General features: G+C 39.8%; 1 protein-coding gene across 8 annotated transcripts in view; it reads right to left on the bottom strand.

The window, feature by feature from the left end:
• The window catches only part of ERG (ETS transcription factor ERG), a 148,160-nt gene that overhangs the window by 62,650 nt on the left and 66,691 nt on the right, over positions 1-18,819 (bottom strand). For 2 of the 8 annotated variants that reach the window (XM_071753013.1, XM_071753046.1), the window contains exon 1: positions 1,734-1,885. The exons of 4 other annotated variants lie outside the window; for them this stretch is intronic. In XM_071753013.1, the coding sequence (XP_071609114.1) occupies positions 1,734-1,751 (18 nt within the window). In that variant the 5' untranslated portion in view covers positions 1,752-1,885. Of the gene's footprint in view, positions 1-805; positions 865-1,448; positions 1,532-1,733; positions 1,886-18,819 lie in introns of those variants that run through there. 2 more of the 8 variants (XM_071753054.1, XM_071753073.1) reach the window with 2 other exon arrangements.

Here is an 18,819-nt window from a genome sequence, read left to right as displayed (position 1 = left end):
CGCTCCCGAGTAAGGAGACAAAAATGAACTTTTTTCCACTCAGGAGGCTTAGCTGTTTGCATTGTGTTAACAGGCTGCATAGTACAAAGCTGCAAACAGTCTCTCTAACCTCTATAAGTGTAAGGTGAAGGCAAATAATAATTACGAGATATTGTTTACAGTCACGTACCCTATTATAATTCAGCCAACACAAAACATAAAAAAATAAACAAGATCTCCTCAACGCATACATTTAAACTCATTGTACCACTATTTTTTAAAAAATAATTTTTCCCATCAACATTGATAGTGCATTCTGATTTACAGACACAAAAAAACCAGCACAATTATCATCTCAGCACATAGCCTTTCTGCTAGCAATGCAAAACCTGACAACTTGAACCTCAAAATTTTCCTAGAGTGCCTGTGTGCTCTGAAACATGGGGCAAAACCAAAGGGAATTCAGCTGTTTCAGAAGCTACTTAGCAGATCAGAGATACTGGCCAGCAACAAAGAAGAGATTCAGATCTTTGTCTCCACAGATAACCTCTTGAAAACATCCGTGATTGCAAAAAGAGACAGTTCATTAGATTTTTTTATCACGTTTTCTCCAGGCAATGCTTTCAAATTTCAAAAACTATCACAAAAAAGCATCAAATGATCTTTAAAATGTAAACATTTAAGTAGAAGTTACTGAGAAATCAGAGAGCAACCCCACTAACAGCAGCAAATGGTCAGGCACCGCTGCTATTCTGTATCTCTGCCCGAATCTCTGGCATATTCAGAAAAGTACAGAAATACACAATACCATGAAGAAAACAAATACCTTGATCCCAAATCTGCTGATACAATGCCACGGAGTCCTCACTGTACGTGCTGGTTTGCGCTTTATGTGGAAATTAGTTTCACTACCACAAAGTTTTTAGTTACAGTTATACTTCTGCAATTAATCACAGCTATTGCCATATCTGTTACTGCTATCTATTGTAACATGCAGAGAAGCAAAAACTATATAGATAGATCAACACATAGATTTATTCAACTTTTGAAGTGTCACAACCTGAAAAGCTCATCAAACTAATACTTAATTAAAAAAAAGCCAAAAAACAAAAAAAGCAAACATGCACCAAGATCAATTTATAAGCCAACGGGAGAATTTTATTGTCCAAAAAATTAAAACAAAAAGAACACACCCACGAGACCTTGCCTCTACCATTTAAATAACTTTTAGAAAGAGTCCAAGTATTAGGACAGAGTTTCAAGACAAGCACGCAATTAACACCTGCATCAGATATAAGCAAGAGCCTCTCATCCCCCCTTGCCAATTCTCGTGTCCCCATCAACAAGAGAAACATTTAAAAGTATCCAAAAGGTTAGGGCTCTTAGGAACCCTTTCTTTCCTTCCAGTGCGCGCCCTCTCCACTTATGGCAGTCCGCGAACACATCCAAGTTGTCAGAAAGATACCTACAAGAAATTTCAGAAGCTCTCACAAAAGGGCTTCGCCTATGCAATCCACAGCACTGAACAGTGAATTTAAAAAAGACCAATTTTTTTTCCGAGTTTGAAGTTTTTAAGCCTTGCGGATGGTTGGAGTAGGAAAAAGGAAATTTACTAGGCAGTACAAAGGAAATCTTGTTGTCCTCTATTGTGGTAGTGGGGGTGTTGCCCAATTCCAACTTATCTAGGTTGATAAAGGAAACCAAAGAACACGCCACTGAAAATAATTCCAACAAAAAAGATACCCCTTTCTTACCTTAATAGTGCTTGCCATAATGTGATCAAGATTATTGATCGCTAATAATTGCTAATAATAATTATTGCTTCGCTCTGACCAGAAAGAAGTTTTGATGAGGTTGTTTAGAGCGGATGAGATTGTGCTAACTCTGGGAAATGAAGTCAGCCAATGGCAGGAAGAGGTTTCTATTGGTCCTGGCCACAGCAGCTCGAAGAAACAGGATATTTGGGAGTGAAGAGATAAGAGTCCTAAAACAATGTTGTTTTTCTTGATGATATGTGACTAAATTTTTTTTATTTTTTTAATTTTTTTTTAACAAAAAAGTCAATTGCCTGTGACTGCTTGGGCAGGTGTGATCTGATGTGCAGTAAGTGTGACATGCCACTTTGAGGCAGGATGCAGATGTCAGATGCAATGAGCCAAATTCAGCACTAGTTTCATGCAGTGAATTCACTGGGGAATTGCTGATTCAGGGCCAAAGCCAGACTTGGTACAAGCGGGTGTAACTCCACGTATGCTAATTAAGTCAAGCCCTGCTTACACCACTTCTATATTTGTCCATTAGCTTCATTCCTGGATTCTTGAGCTATTGACACTTTCTAACCTATCTGATCTAGAATATTTTTTTACTTCAGAGAAGCCACAGGGCTGAAGACAGTAATTTCTTTTTGATGCCTCTTTCTTACTGAGGAAACAAAGTCACAAAAAGCCATATATTTCCAAAACAAATGCCTGAATGCCATAAATAGTCCTAAATTTTCCACACTCTTCCTTTACTTCACAGTTCTATCCATGTGTGAAAATGAGACAGTTCCACTGGCAATTCCCTTCTTGGTTGGAGTGTGATAGTAATTTTTTATTCACCGTTATATTTTTATTGGTCCTTTTGTAGCACTTGGCAGTCACAGGGCACCCAAAAACTACCAGCTGTGCAAACAAAATACCGTCCCTGTCCCAAAGCCTTGCTTGGGAGTTTTGAATGGAAAAAAACCAACACAGAAGTATGAAAATAAGAACGGCAAAGTGCCTCTACAGTACCAGCCAGCATAAAAGTCCACACGTAAAGAGTCATTCAGGAGCCATTGTTGGCACAATCCTCTTGCTCTTATGAGTCTTGCCACACTGTATTTCTGTAAAAGACATATTTCCTAGTGTCAAGAGATTCTGAGCTTTCAGCCAGAAGAGAGAAGCTTGAAAATAGGACCTTCAAATATTAAAGGAAAAATTTTAAATGTCACAATGTAATACTTTATTAATAATCTTGTAATTTCTTAAATCTAGTCCTACAGTTTCTCAGTTTCTCAATGCTTCCTATAACAACACCAAACCATAGGCATGCTTCTTGACAGTTCTGCAGCATTGGATAGATAAAAACTGCTGTAATAAGGTCCTGCCCTCAGCCCAGGGACTTTGGTATGACAAAAAAAAAAAAAAAAAAAAAAAAAAAAAAAAAAAAGCTAAGGCTTGTCATAGTATTATGTAGCAGAGGCAGATGACCTCATCCTCTCCCAATGCCTTCCTCTCCTGCTCCTTAGAAAACGGAAAGGAAATCAGTGTTGTTCTGTAACTGGTGATCATGGTTGGAATTTGGTATGCAGATTTTCCCAAATGGTACACATGACAGCAGTAAGTCTCAATTCACTCTTCCTCTCCTATCCCAGACCAAACACCACCATGAACTTCTCTGGAGATGCTCCAGAGCAGGTGAAGTGCTGCCTGCTTGCCCCTCAAGCAGGCGATGCCCCTCCCTGCAGGCAATGCTCCATTTCAGCAAGGCAGAGGAGAGGAAAGGCTGCTGAGAACGGCTAAAGAGAGTGGCTCTGCCATCCACTAGGTGATGGGAAATCCTGGTTTCCAGGTGCTCTGTGGAGATCGAAGAGCTGGAAATTCCTGAACACAAAGGAGTGACACAGGAACAGCACAGAACCAGGTTCTGACAGACCGGACCCTGAGTGATGGCAGTTATCATTTGAAATAGGTAAAATTTTGCAGAAAAAAATCACATTAAAGAGAATAAAGAAACATGTAGAATAAAAAAAGAGCTTATACAACACTGAAACAGAAGTAAACATGGCCCAGGTAGTCAACAACCCATCCTTGAGACATGAGCCTGGAAGACAGATGAAAGGGACAGGAGGGAGTACTCCCCACAGCTTACTTTGGTTCTAGCCCTGAACACTAGATAGAAAAAAATGAGTAATTGGACTCACTGTATTAACATAGCATTAGCATACTGATGTACTATTAGCAAACTAAAATACCCACCCATAGGCTAGAGGGAACCCTATTCTTTGAGCATGCATGGTGAAATTTTTAAGCACTGCCACTTTAAATGGCAGTGAAGAACTAGTTGTCCAGTGGTGCATATGAGTGATAGAATATACTTAGAGATAAAATAATTTTACAAGTTATAGTGAATAAAGCATTTGTTTGGGGTTGTTTTTTTTTTTGTCCTTGTGTTTCAGGAAGCTGAGCTAGCTTTGTGGAATGCCATCTTGCTCCCTTTTCTGTGCAGAACTGGATATTAAACCAAGTATCTCAACTCTGTATGTGGACTGGCTTCTTATTCACCAGGCAACTGACCCCACTTTCAGGACAACAGGAAGACTCCCTGTATCAGGTATAGTGGTGTGTCTCTCCCTTGGGCTTGTATCTTCACTAATCTCCAGCTGAGTCACAGCCTCAGGGCTTCCTCAGCCATCCTAAGGGGCTGAGGGGCTGAGCAAGCCTCCAGCAGAATCCAGATCCCAATGGACAGGCTGGACATGGAAGAGCAGATGCCTTGCTCTCCCTCCCCTTTTTGGCTCCTCAGGTACCACAGGTTCAACTCCTGTACAAGTTTATCTTGAGTTTAATGAATCCTAGTATCATTTTGGTTAGAAAGATATTTAAGATCATAAATCCAACCATTAAAATAGCACCTTTTAAGGAGTCCCTGTTTCCTTCACTTCAAGGATGATTTCTGGTCACTTTAGAGCAATATAGAGTCAGCACTGCTGTGCAGGAGTTTACATTTTTCATTAGTTGATTCATTTAGGAATCTGCCAAGTGTCTTCTTACAGTCTACATCCACCGAATTACTGTGCTTCTGCAGAGTAGGTAACTTCTGGTAACTTTCCTATTTTCATTACACACATTATGAAAAGAAAGCAATTTACAATAACTCTATTTCATGGGGATGTTGATTTCCTCCCTTTTCATCTCCAAACAATGAACAAGACAGCCAAAAGATTAGGACATTTCACTTAGAATTTCAAAGCATTGTATAATGGTTCAGTTGGGGGACTTCCACTCCAGATAAGCCCGTGATGTTTTGGTTTTTTGCCAAATATATTGAGAGGCTTGAAGTATCATCTCCATCTCTCCAGTGTATGGGATCTAACAAATTCATTCATAAGCAGGTTTTACTAATGATTCTTCTCCAGTCTAACTACATATAGACAAATATCCTTTTGATTTTATAAGGCTTTTGGAAGAATAAGGCAAGCAATGCCAGACTCTTCCGAGCAATATCATTATTATATAAGTTTTATGGAGCCCACAGCCCAGTAAGGGTTTTGCCATTTTGAACTGTTCCAAAGAATTCCATGAAGTTTATTTGACTTTGAAGATAATACCCACAGGCAGATTTCTGAGTGCTTATGTTTATGTCGATCCAATTGTAAGACACAGCCTTGGTATTGTAAGGAAAGGAAAATATTGGGTTATCAAATCACCATCATCTAGTTGCAAAAGAAAACGAGTAAAAACACTTCTATTGTTTTTCTCTCTTCTTCATTTTGTTAAGGTTAAATAGAAAGAAAATATGCTTTGTTATACTAGGCAACTAGCATAGTATTATTATCTGAAATAATGCTCTGTGAGATTGACAAAAAGCAGCTTGGTCAACAAACAGAATGAAAACAAAAAAAAAATTAATAAAAATCTCCACAGTTCACGTAACACTCCCTTCATCCCTTAGTTTCTCTCTCAAGCTTATCCCACTAATTTGTCTGGGTTCCTTTCTGATAATTTTCTTCTACATTCAAGCCTGCATCTAGAATCTACAGAGGAATAAAACAGTACTGCATGTGCTTAGCATTACCTGTGTGCTTAAGTTTCTTGACCAAAACATGGGTTTTGCACATACTTTAAAATTACTTAAGCTGTGTTTCCTGAATACAGACAGGCTTCAACGTTGCTTTAAGTGCATTCTACTTTCAGGACTGAAGGGCTTCTCTCTAAAGATGAGCTTCCTAATTTGTATACAAAGGATACTAAGCCTACTTAAGTAAACCAACAGAGCCATGGACAGACCTAAAAATACTGTCTGACCACACAAAATAATTAGACCAGAAAACAAAGATGAATTTCCAAAGAAAAAAGCTGGTTTCCTTGTTGCACCCTTTCTAGAATGTACTAGAAATTTGTTCAGTATGTGTGTACTCACCTGAACACATGTAAAATATTTCCAGAGAGACCACTTCTCATGTTATTGGGAACAGCACTGCTAACTAAAAAAAAATGCAGTCCTGAGATTTTTTCATATCTTATCTGATAGAGGGTTAGAATGTAGGAAATATATTGCAATATCCCCTATGTAAACAGATCTGCAATCCATCTTGTTGTCTGGGAGATAAACCAAGAACTCTGCTCTCAGCCTGGGCTCACCAAGGGACTAGAGATGTGCTCAGTTACCTTCACTAATGCTGCTATGTCTTTTACTTTCACAAGTCTGCCTAGATAGCTTCTTTCCTTTTTACTTTCAAAGTGTTGTTAGTACTGCTAACAATACGGCTTTCATCCCTCTAATGGTGGAGATTTATTTACATTTTCAATAATTCTGGGTAAATAACTGGGCAAGCTGGAGACACATTCCCCTTGTATGTTAATGCTTTGTATACACACATACATACAGTGTCTGCAAATGTGGGTATTGAAAGAAAAGAACAGAGGAAAGAAAAAGTGACCTCTGTTCCTCTCATCAACATTACAGGTAAGAAGGAAGTTGTCCTCTAGGTAGAACCAAGCTAAAAATGAAAAAAACCTTGAGTACAATAAAAGACTGGCATTTTTTGAAACAGATGTTAAGAAATGCAGGGAAATTAATGCTACATCATGGGACATGAAAGACATTTGTAAAGGTCTTAATCCTCTCAAAAAGACAGAGCATTTTGCTTTAATGTAGCTCCAGATGTCATATTGGCCATACTCAGTTCACTGTGTGAGGGCCAAATGCACTTTTACCAGGTTTTCAGCAAGCCCTTCAGCAGGACTTCCTCCCTTTAATTCACAGCTTTCAGCTGGCTCTGAAGAAAATCAGTAAAGCTGCCTGCAGAAAGGGAAACTCTTCCCTCACCACAAGGAAAGCTCTCACAAATAACCTTCTAGCAGGGGAGCAAGAAGGGGTGCCCAGGAGACAGAGTTTCACAACCTTCCCTGAGAGGTTGAGAGGCTGCACCTTAGGTGCTGCTCTCAGGGATCACCAACTCTCACTACCCATCCCCAGGAATTCTGGACCTACAGTGCTGCCCGAGGCACCTCCTTCCTTCCACACCTGAGTGGGTTTGATGCAGCACTGGGGTTGAGGGTGCAGTTGGATTTCTTTTCCAGGGAAACATGGGGTCCAGTTCTAGAGTGGGCTCATGCATTGCAATGACCCACAGCTAGCAGCGTGGAGGTAAATTCAGGGAGGAAAATGCTAATCTGAGTGAAATGGGGCAATTGCTTTCATCAAACTCCAGTTAGTATATTAAAGCAAGCAGCCCATGTAGAGCCATGTGATTAATACTAATTATTACCACGAAGGCAACACAGAATCACAGAAAGTTGGCAGACATGGCACATATCCCACGTAAAGCAACTTTTCCTCCACCATTGTTTCCAAGCTTCCAAGCTTTTCTGTTCCTTCGGGGCCAGGTATGACAGCAGAGTGCCACAGGATGGACCAATGCCCTCATCCCCACGATGCTGCCCGCAGAGCAGCTCGGAGGTGGCGGGCACTAGAGGGTGCTCCTGGCCCCTCTAAAAGAGTTCTGCAGCCTCCTGCACTGTTTCCTCCAACAGAGCTTTCCAAAGGCAGAAATCACTTCTTGTAATAAAAAAGGAGCACTTTGACACGAGCAGATGAAAGACATTTCTTCCGGCAGCGGCGGCACCCACAGCCGGTTTTGCCCTCAGTGTTGGTTATGAATTAACATCTTCCCACTCTCCTGTCTTTGCTTCATTTCCATCACCCCATGTGCTACCTCCAGCTGCTCCAGCCCGTTTGGCCAGTTAGTTCTTTCATATCTTTCTGCCAACCTCACCTTCTTCCTGTCAAAGCAATGAGTTCACTTCACCCAGTGACAGAGCTGAAAAGTTGGGAGAGACCCTGATTTGTGGGCTACACGGCTTTTTTCAACTTCCTGAAACAATAGCAATCAAGAATGGATCTTTTCCCAGTAGACAAAATTTACAGAAATATTGGTAGTTTTCAAAGTGAAAGTCAAATCACCTCATTTACCTAACCCTGGCTATGACTCAGGCTATTTAAGAAAGGCACGTAGTAGAGGGACAAGGGGGAGCAGTTTTAAACAAAAAGAGGGTAGATTTAGATTAGATATTAGGAAAAAAAATTTTAGTGTGGGAGTGGTGAGGCATTGGCACAGGTTGCTCAGGGAAGTTGTGGCTGCTCCCTTCCTGGAAGTGTTCAAGGCCAGGCTGGATGGGGCTTTGGCAACCTGGTTTTGTGGAATGTGTCCCTGCCCATCCAGGAAGGCCAGAACTAGATGGTCCTTAAAGTCCTTTCCAACTCAAACCATGTCTGTTCTAATCATCTCTGGAGACCAGCTACGTTGTCTACATAAAAATCCCTAAACAAATGTGATATAAAATGGGAACTCTGTTTACATGAATCACATTGGCACAGTCACTATTATATTGACACTGGATTTATTTGCAATAGTCATGGCAAGTACTTTATATGTCTTCATTCAATCTCACCTACAAAAACTGCTTAAAAGAGGTGAGATGAATAGTACCCTTAAGTTACTTCTTACATGATATCTGAGACATCCAGCTTTTGGATAACTCTGCTTACATCAGATGAATCTCAACCAACTTTCCTTTCATTCATCCTTAATTTTCTCATCTCCAAAATGTTAACAATTTTACTGCCAAATGCCAAAGGAGTGCTGTATGGATTAAGAGGGTTGAAACCTTCAGCTGAAAGTTGCCACTCACATGAAAGATATTCCCTTTCTGTTTTGTGATAAACTGAAGCTGGTTAAATGACAATGGTGCCCCAGGACACAACAAAATACAATCCCACACCAAATCGCTTCAAAAAAGCAAATTCTCTGCAAGGAAAAAAGAAATAACTGTGAGGGCAAAGGGCAACATTTTTCATCACTTTCTTCCAAATGTTTTAGATCAGTTTAACTTAAATACACAATAGTTTGAACTGGTTATTACAGAACACTATCCTTCAAGGTCTTACCATCCCTAGATTGATGGGCACTGAAGACAGCAAATATGCCTGGCATATTGGATTTCTACACCATATTAGTAAGGCTGTTTCAAGATTTTCATCAAGAATGGAACCTATTAAAGTCTCTCTCACACTCTTCTGGCTTTTATAGCATGCTTTGGAGGACTGTGTGCTCTTTTTTCCTCTCCACGACCAGGAAGTCTATAGAAAACACTTTCAACTGTTTTATTTGACCTTTCACCTCTAGGCTTTTGCCTAATCTGCAAATTTGAATAGGAGGTATAGCTGAGCTTTTTTTTCCCCTGTCTCTAAGTAACTAGGTGAATTCCTTAAGGGACCAGACACACATCTAAAATTGGGACTCTTTTGGTATTGTACTACTTTGTTAGTGGCTGTGAACAAGAAACAGATGTGAAATATCTGCGTTTGAAACTTAGTGACCCAGAAAGACAAGGGCTAATCCAGATCATTTTAAATGAAATCTGCCACCCTTTGACCACCTTGAGATACATGCACATACCCAGGAATATCCCAGCTCAGCAGACAGTAACAAATAGAATCCCTGAGGACTTTTATACATCTTTATGTTAATTATGAACTCAGATGTAGTTCAAGATTTGAACAACAGGAAAAAAATGGATTCCACATTCATGTTTTTTCCTGGTATCTATCAGTCTCCTTTCCATTTAGAAAGCTGTCATCCACCAGTGGTGAGTTCTTCAGCAGTGGAGAAGAGAGAAAATGCAAAAGAAGCAACAGATGTATAATGAAAACTTTGATCTACTTAGTTTGGCTCAATCCTTGCTGGGTATCTCACTGCATCTTATGTTAACACTGAAATAATTGCCCTTTCTTCACCAAGGACACCTAGGCTGGTACCACAGTCAGCAGTGGGTGACAGAGTAGAATTCAAAGAGCAATGGGGTGGGGGCTGATGGAGCAATTCACTAATTAGACTCCTCCATGAACTCTTTTTCTTCTGTCAAAATTATGGAGAACTTTAGGCTGGAGGAGATGCCATTCCCACCCTTTTTTCCAGACACTAAATGTGCACTGCATATATATATATATATATATATATATGCAGTAAAAGTAAACTACTTCCACTGCACTCTAACTTGCTTTTCTTTTATTTTCTTTTTTTTCTGTTGAGGATGGAAGAATATATTTAGCTGGCCTTCTTAAGTACTGAAATAATGAAAGTAATAATAATAATTGAAAACTGTTTTGCGAGAAGGTTCAAAAAATAATTAGAAATCCTGCACTTGGAAAATGTGATAGTACATCTTCTAGGAATACTGCCGAGGTGAGGCTTTGTGATCCAAAAAGGATAAGATTCACCCATTTCTGTAACTGTCTGATATTTCTGGCTCTCTCTAAGACCCAGTAATACCATGTGCTTTCCAAGAAAAACAATTTTAAAAAATCACTGTTAACTAACACTGGCCTGTCTTGATTCTCAGTTGTACAATTAAACTAAAAATATTTATCACCTTATTGAAGAGCAGAGCAAAGATGTTGAGGAAATAATAGCCAAAAATTCCTGTAGAGACTGCAGTTTTGTGACTTTCTTAAGTGAGGTTTCAATTCACGGCACGATGATGCACTACATATAAGTCTCAATTTTCTAGTGATGAACCCCCTCATTCCTCTCTTCAGGTAGATCCATGTTTGGGAGCTTCATTCTGTACCTGTCTGTACCTGTAGGATCATCTGGGAAGGAGAAGGCCTTTTGTTTGGAAACTGGGTGATCCCAGCAACTGTCAGTGGCAAGCCTCTAGCCTTGGTTATTATTCAAGCAGTTTATAAAACAAATTTTCACTACCAGATTGAAATATTCCTGTGAACTCTTCTAAAGAACTCTACAGATCAATAACCTGGTAAAGTCTGATGATAAATACCAAGTATTTCCAACACCCAAGAAATGCCATGTTGATAAAGTCCTATCTGATCTGTTCTCTATATGAGCATATTTCTAAAGCTTGGTACATTTAGAGAAAGCATCCAATAAAATTAGTTTGTTATCTTAAAAGTACTACAAGTAAAACAAAAGGACTTGGCAATGATAAACCAAAATATTTTCTCTTGGGGACTAAATATACCCACAAGAAAGACATCAAAGGAGTTCCCAGTTACTTTTATGGATAAAAAACTGTGGGCATAACATGCTTACCACTGAAAAAAAAAAAAAAAAAAAAAAAAGGAAGCACTGAATATAGTTAATTGCCAAGATAATTCTAACTCAGAGTTTTTACAGACCTAAGATTTGTCATCAACATGATAATCTTTTAACCCATATCTAGAGAACTTTTTCAGTTACATATTGTTTTAAGAAAAATAAAGACAATGTGCTGCTTACACCAACACGGATGGAAAAACTCATTCTGCTTTAATGGAACTAAGGTTTTATCCTACTGATAATTGAACAAATTTATACATTATCACAGCTTATTGGAAACTGGAAATTCTGAGTTTCAAAAATCTCTAAGTAAATCAAGCTACAAGACATAAGTACTTTCCAATAACAAAAAACGAGCAGAAGTTAAAACAGGGAGGGAACCAATAATTGATAGGATTTAATGCATGATTTAAGGTCCAGGAAAGAATCCCTACAGCCTTATCCTACTATGATAGGCTTGCCAGACATATGTGAGAAACTTGCTACAACATGTGTGTTGAATTACCTTGGTGGCCTGTGACTTTCCCAACAATTCACTATTAGCTGGGATCCAGTAAAAGAGAAATGAAATTTTGTATGCATCATTAGTCTTCTATAATGGGGCACTTACTCTAAAAAAGGATCTGTTTTGGGCTCTGCCCTAGAAGATGCCAAACTTTTCCAGTTCACATCACTTAACTTCATGGGGTATCTACACCTCTATCTTCTCCAAAGACTGAATCAATTGAAACATAACAGTTTAAACTCTCTGGGTCCATGCAGGTGCCCAAACACCAGGCAGCCAAGCCCAAATGCAATGAAAAATGCACCCAGTGCAGCACAAAATGCTCCTTCCACCTTTCCCTTGATGGGCACACAACTTCCCATGGTAGGCACACAACTTGTCTCTCTCACTTGCTGTCTCTTCCTTCTGACCTGCACAACCTCATGGAAAGAGAACTATCCTAGGCTGGTTATCCTCTAGCTCTCAAGCCCTCTACAGAATGGACAGAGAGCTTAAGAAATTTTTTTCCTTAAGAAATCTGGACAGAGGAGTTCTTCAGGCTTGAGGACAAACCCATCCCAGACTGTCCCTTGAGTCTAATCTGTCTCTACACTGAATGGCTGCCTCAATGGAGGGCTGATCCTCTTTTCAGCCATAAAATTGTAACCAGTATCACATATACATTTCTATTGTAACAACCAAGAGAATCAAGGTGAATATTTTGTTTGACATGGAAATTGAGTATTTGCTATGAGGAGAGGGGGGAGGCATATTATTCATGTCATTGTCATTTTTTTTATGATTTGGCATCAAAAAAAGGAAACAGGAAAATAAAAAGAGAAAGAGAATTAGAATGGGAAAGAGAAAGTAGGAAATTCTCCTTAGATTACAAAGAAATGAAGATTTATGTTTTCTTTTAGTATTAATATTTCAGCTTCTCCATTCTTAAGTTCAACAAAGGACACTACTGGGACCTGCATTGTTGTCACTTCACAACTTTAACTCTTGGATTTTTTTTTTAATAATCTCATTTTGGATTTGAAAATAACAGCACAGATGTGAATTTCAGTCCTCAAAATACCTGTACATGGGCTTACCTTTACACAACTGAACACTACATTGTCACCAAATTCAGGGAAGGCTACACAAAATTTAAGAAAGGAACTTACGGGTATGGTTTTGCAGGCTTGGGACTTTATTTTTTTATATCTTTACTTTTTCTGAGAACTTTTATCCCAGCTGTAACTGAGACTCTGTTCATGCCTTCTCATACCGTAGGCACAAATGCTGGAAGGCACTGGTTTGGATGCCCAGTGTAGATCAGTCAGCTGCAAGATTTACCAGTGTAATCAGACATTCAGAGTTTTAGGAGACCTAAACTACAGGTGAAAAAGATGCAGGCAATTTTCAGAAAACCTGAACTTTCTCATCTTGTGTGGAAAATAAATAGTCTTCAGCAGACATTTTTTAGACATGAGATTGGCAATGGGCTGACCAAAAATATAATTAATGTTTATTAAAATTCTGCTTGATAAACAGTCCTGTATGGATGACCTTCCTACCTTAAGCTGCTGACACTACTGTTAGGTCCAGAACTTCACAGGTATTAACTCACTATATCAACATTCTTTGCCAGCTAGCTACAGGTATTTAAGATGTCCATGTGTTTTAATACCTTTTTACTCAGGCACAGCACTTGTTCCTCTCCAAGCCAAGCTGCAGTTCCAGTATGGCAAACAGCTCTGTGTTTCCATCGGAGTTTGGTGCAACTGTGTTTCTTTAGGGGCAAGGCAGTAAACTTGACAAAGAATGCAGTTTGAGGACATTTAGTAGCTCGAGACAAACTTGTTGAGTAGTTTTGCCCAGAACAAAAATACCACTGGGCTTTGAAAATATTGGATATTCCCTGGAGCAGATATTTGAAGAAGTTTTAATACTTGTTTACAGGGCATTTGTCATGAAAGCAAAGGAAGAACAAGGCATGAATCTCCATGTTTTTCAAGGAGGGAAAGCTGCCCCTCTTTGCTCCACACCAGCCCAGCATGTGCCCAAGCACAGATTCAGATCACCCCCATCCCTGGCCAACAGGACTTTCCTTCACCCAAGACAGCAGCTTCATCCTTCAGGCACTCACTCCTCAGCTCGGCCTCTCATTTGTTCTTTAATTGTCCTGAGCAGAGGAAGAATTTCAAGCAACTGAACTACTATACAACACTTGGTCAGATGTTTCCCTGGATTGGAACCTTCAATCCACCGGGTTCTGCGTGTCAGCCCCAGGTTGGAGGGGAGGGGAAGGTTGGGAAAGCTTTGTTTGCCATTGGAGTACAAATAACAGACAAGAAGTCATAAAAGAACACATTTCTCTCAACGTTATGTTTGTGTAGGCTTTGCTCAAGCCAAGCATATGCAGAACCAAAGCTGTGAATCTGCCAATATCACAAGTATGATCCAAGGAAGTCCATCAAGATACTGCCAGCCACACAGCTCTCTCCATGAGGAAAGAATTTGGAATGAGTTATTTGACAGAGAATCATATAATTGCAGCATCAAAAATTATAGTAAGTGGCTCTAATCAGCTGCCAAGAAGTGGGGTATTTTTCTGGCTTGAGCTTCTAATAGAAAAATAAAAAATGCAAGAAGTTATAGCAAGTCTGATGTTACTGAGCTGTCATTCTAGAAATTGTCCTTTAGAAAAATATTGAAGTGGATAAAAAATAAAATGATACTTGTTAGTTCAAGTAAGGTTGCAACAAGGAGATTGCTTTTGCAAGCTTCCTACACTAAACAACTGAACTTTGTGCTCTATGAATAGCCAGATTCATACATGGTAATTTATGTTATTAATTTTAAAGGCTGCACAAAAGAAGTAAAAACAGTTGACTTTTCAATTACAATGATGATTTTAGTGTGTTCAGCTCTTAACAAAATATTTAGCTGCTATGGGTGAAGTCTCATTTGAAGGATTTTCTCCCTCAGGATAGCTTTCCTCTAGTGGGGGTTTTCTGCTACAGTTATTGGGGTTTTTTTGTTTGTTGTTGTTTCATTGTGTTGTGTTTTGTTTTTTTTTAATTTAAGTTGTTCTGCCCTTTTCACGCTGAAATGCTACAGATTAAAATAAATCTTATGCATTAAAATACTTTATGGATATTATATAAATAAATCCATGGTCTACTCACTATGCTGTTTCAGGCTTCTATCTCATTTATTACATTGTGATTTCCTGGCCAAGACATGGAAAGAACCCCCTTCCTCAAATAATTAGAATGTACTATACTAAGGAAATGCAAAGGATACAAGAGGGTGACAAACATTCTTAAGGACTGGATAAACTAGGCTAAACTTCCACTTCTGAAATCACAGAATCATCATGGTTGGAAAAGACATCAAAGATAACCTAGTCTGACCACCTACCCACAGAAAAACACCATGTCCACTACAGCATGTCCTGAAGTGTCGTGTCCCTGAAATATTGTGTATACACATTTTTTTTAAATAAGTCCACAGATGGTGACTCCACCACTTCCCTGGACAGCCTGTTCCAGTGCCTGACTACTCAGTAAAGAAATTCTTCTTAACATCTAGTTTAAACCTCCCCTGGTATAACTCCAATGTGACTACCCGAGCCCAGTCTGTATTCACAAAGGGGGTTACCTGCACTAAGTTAAGAAATAAAGAGTCACAGAATCATTGAACTTACAGGCTTGGAAGGGACCTTTAAGATCATCCAGTTCCAACCCCCCTGCCATGGGCAGGGACACCTCCCACTAGATCAGGTTGCTCAGAGCCCTCTCCAGCCTGGCCTTAAAAACTTCCAGGGATGGGGCTTCCACCACCTCTCTGGGAAACCTGCTTCAGCTTCTTCAGCTTCTTATGGGCACTTTCCATGCAAGTTCTCTTGCAGAAAGGGCAGCTGACCAATGATATCAAAGCAGCAAACTAAAAGTGAAGGAAACTTGTGGTTTCTTTATGACTCCGAGATGAATTCTTTCATCAGATTAACCACTTCTGAAATCATCCGGCATGTCTAACATACTCAAGGGACAGCCAGGATCTGTTCTAAGGCAATGCATGCAGGATCTGACTCAGGAGAACATCTTCATTCAGGAAGGACGTGTAATTTTATGTTTCACTTTAAGCACATGCTTAAATCCCACTAAAATTGGTGAAATTTAAGATCATCCTCCAAGTTATGCATGGACTTTGGTAATTCCCTGAATCTAAGGTCAGTAGACAAAGGTAGACAAAAGGTAGACAAACTTTTTCTCCTTGCTATGGAGAAACCAGTGGAAGAACAAACAACCCAGGCTGGGTTGTAAAAGAATTTCAGTTACTACTAATCCAGTTTCTAGAAAAAGAAGAAGAAAATCTAACTCAATGGGGCTAGAAAGTGGTATCCTGCCCGAAGTCACAAACATCATTCCCATGTCCAGCATTGAAAGGAGAGCAAAACAGAGACACTGTGCTGCCACAAGGTGATTTGTAGGAGTTATCTGATCACACCAATCAATCAGCTATTGTTGCCCCTTTCACCTCTGAGCAGAGATAAAGTGGCCATTGCAACATGGGCCAAAGCCTATTCTGTGCTGAGACTGATATCTCTGAAAGCAGTGTGTCCTGAGGCACCAGCACCTCTCCAGGTCTGGCCATGGGAGAGCTACAGTTGAGGGTCCTGACAAATGGAAAATCCGTCTCTGCTTCATAAAATCCAGGGTTATAAAGGAGAACATTTTGTTGGAAAATACTCAGGTCTGACACAGGCTTGGACAACCTCTAACAGAAGATCAAATCAGGTAATCAAATACATTGACGAGAGAAGAAAAGCTCATAGAAACGTCCAAGTAAGGGAACAAAGTCACCTAAAATTGTCTGAATATGGAAACCATCATTGCATATGTGGTATGGATATCACATGGATATTTTGACATCATACAAAAATGAACTTATTTTAGGAAATAATTTCTTATCTGGTTGTGCTAAAGAAAAAACACTGATCATGCTAAAGCACAACATTGCTTCTTGAGAAGAAAAGTTCCTGTTTGAAATGTTTTTAGCTAAGTGCAACAGATCAGGGTTCTGTGCTGTCCCTATGCAAGACCAGCTGACAAAACTGCTCCTGAGCATTGATGCTTAGATTCAGACTTTTCAGTCCACTAAGTCAGAGTGGGCATTCATGTCTTTGTTGGGACTGAGCATAATTCTGCATTCAAACCCATGGCGTAGCAAAATCTGGTTGTAATTTACGGATCTTGCATTTTAGTTTGGGCACAGGACAAATAAACACAGACAGCAACCTGCCTCCAAGGAGAAAACTCCAGGCAAAGGAAGCAACTGAAAACGAAACATAACAGTGTGAATCTGCACTGTTATTAAATTGTGTGAAACTCTATGCCTGGGGCTGCAGTGTGCTCCTGTCAGCAGTGCTATGCCTACACCCTGGGGTTGTGTGCTGCTGTCAGCAGTAGCACTCGACAAGCACCATTCCCATCCAGACCTTCCTGAGGAGACAACTGAAGCAACCTGGAAACTAATACAGAATCATGAGACTCTCTGGCCCAAACTATTCCACTTGCAGCTCTCAGAGGGAGGATGCTGCTCTTTGGTTCTGCCCCACTGCTCCACTCCTAGTAATTGCAGAGGATGATTGCATGGGTATTTCAGAAGTACTACAGGCTAAGGGTGAGAGAAGGGTACATGTGGCAGAGGATTGTCCACCACTTTGTGTTTCAGAGCAGCAGAGCTGTTATAGTAGAAAGAGTATGGTTAATAGCTCCATTAATTCTTCTCACACCTTCTGTGGATAGAGGAGGGGATGTCTTTACATAAAAGTGAAGAATTGAAGAATGTTGCTGTCTTGAGTGAGAGACAACTCAAACCAGAAGTTTGAGAACAAAAGTGCTCAGAAGTGCTGAATAAAGTAATGTATGATACAAAATGTAATGTATGATACAAAAAGTAATGTATGATGCAAAAGCGATGGAAAGGAATGTTGTTAGAAGGTTGTTTCCCTAACTGATTTTATCAGAATTGCTTTATAGCATGCTTAGGGGTCAAAATTTATGGAAAGCATGTTGGGAAAAACCGTGGTGGTGTGGTAATTAAAGCAGTAGACTGTCTTCCTAAAAAATATATAGCCAAGACTTGTTTTCTAAAATAATTGCATTATCAGCATAGACTGTCAGATTCTGATCACTTTGGTTATGATGCATCAGACATGCACAGACCAAAAAGCCAAAACAAAACCAAAACAAAGCCAAAGAAACAACAAACAAACAAAAAAAACCCAAACAACCAAAACCTTCCCTGAAGGGGTTTCTGAAGATTCCTTTTAGAGTAGAAGACAATCTCGGTTGCAGAGAACCTGTATCCACTTCAGAAAGCATGAGCAGCAATCCTAAGAGACCACTTCAAGTTGTGTTGCCCCCCACCCAAGTGAGCACGAGGCCACCCAGGTGTGCAGGAAAGCAATATTCTTTCTCTGCCAGCTCTGCAGAGTAGCTGTTATTGAGCCTTTGTCTTTTGGAAATATATGATGGAAAGCCTAATCTCATACTAGGCAGCCTAATACCATGCAAGCTGTTGGTTCCCTTGTGGGAGTCAACTTTCATTAACACCAGCTCCTGGGGAGGATGCTATATGTTGTTCTCAGGTTCAGTGGGATCCCAGAGCTTTGCTTCACAGAATAATAACAAAGTGCAAGGATATTTGCCAAGATAAGATGGCGCCATTTTTTATCCAGTGAAGTCAACACAGAAAATAGTTTTTAAGAAATGATCACACTCACTCTTCTCCACATCAGCACAAAAAGGTCTCCAGTTTGGCACTTGGGAAGAGATGAAATTAGCTGAAGGACTCAAGTAATACTAGGGTTTTGAAAGAAGCACAAAATGCATGACAACGGTGCACAATAAAGACCAAGTTTCCAAGAGTAAACAGCACCCTACAGTCTTCTCTGGCAAAGAATGGAAACTGGTGGTTAGCAAGCAGTTTGGGG

The sequence above is a fragment of the Heliangelus exortis genome, chromosome 1 (assembly GCF_036169615.1).
Source record: "Heliangelus exortis chromosome 1, bHelExo1.hap1, whole genome shotgun sequence".
NCBI classification, from domain to species: domain Eukaryota; kingdom Metazoa; phylum Chordata; class Aves; order Apodiformes; family Trochilidae; genus Heliangelus; species Heliangelus exortis.
The sequence above is the reverse complement of the archived record's forward strand: the minus strand, read 5'-3'. Positions and strand labels throughout refer to the sequence as shown.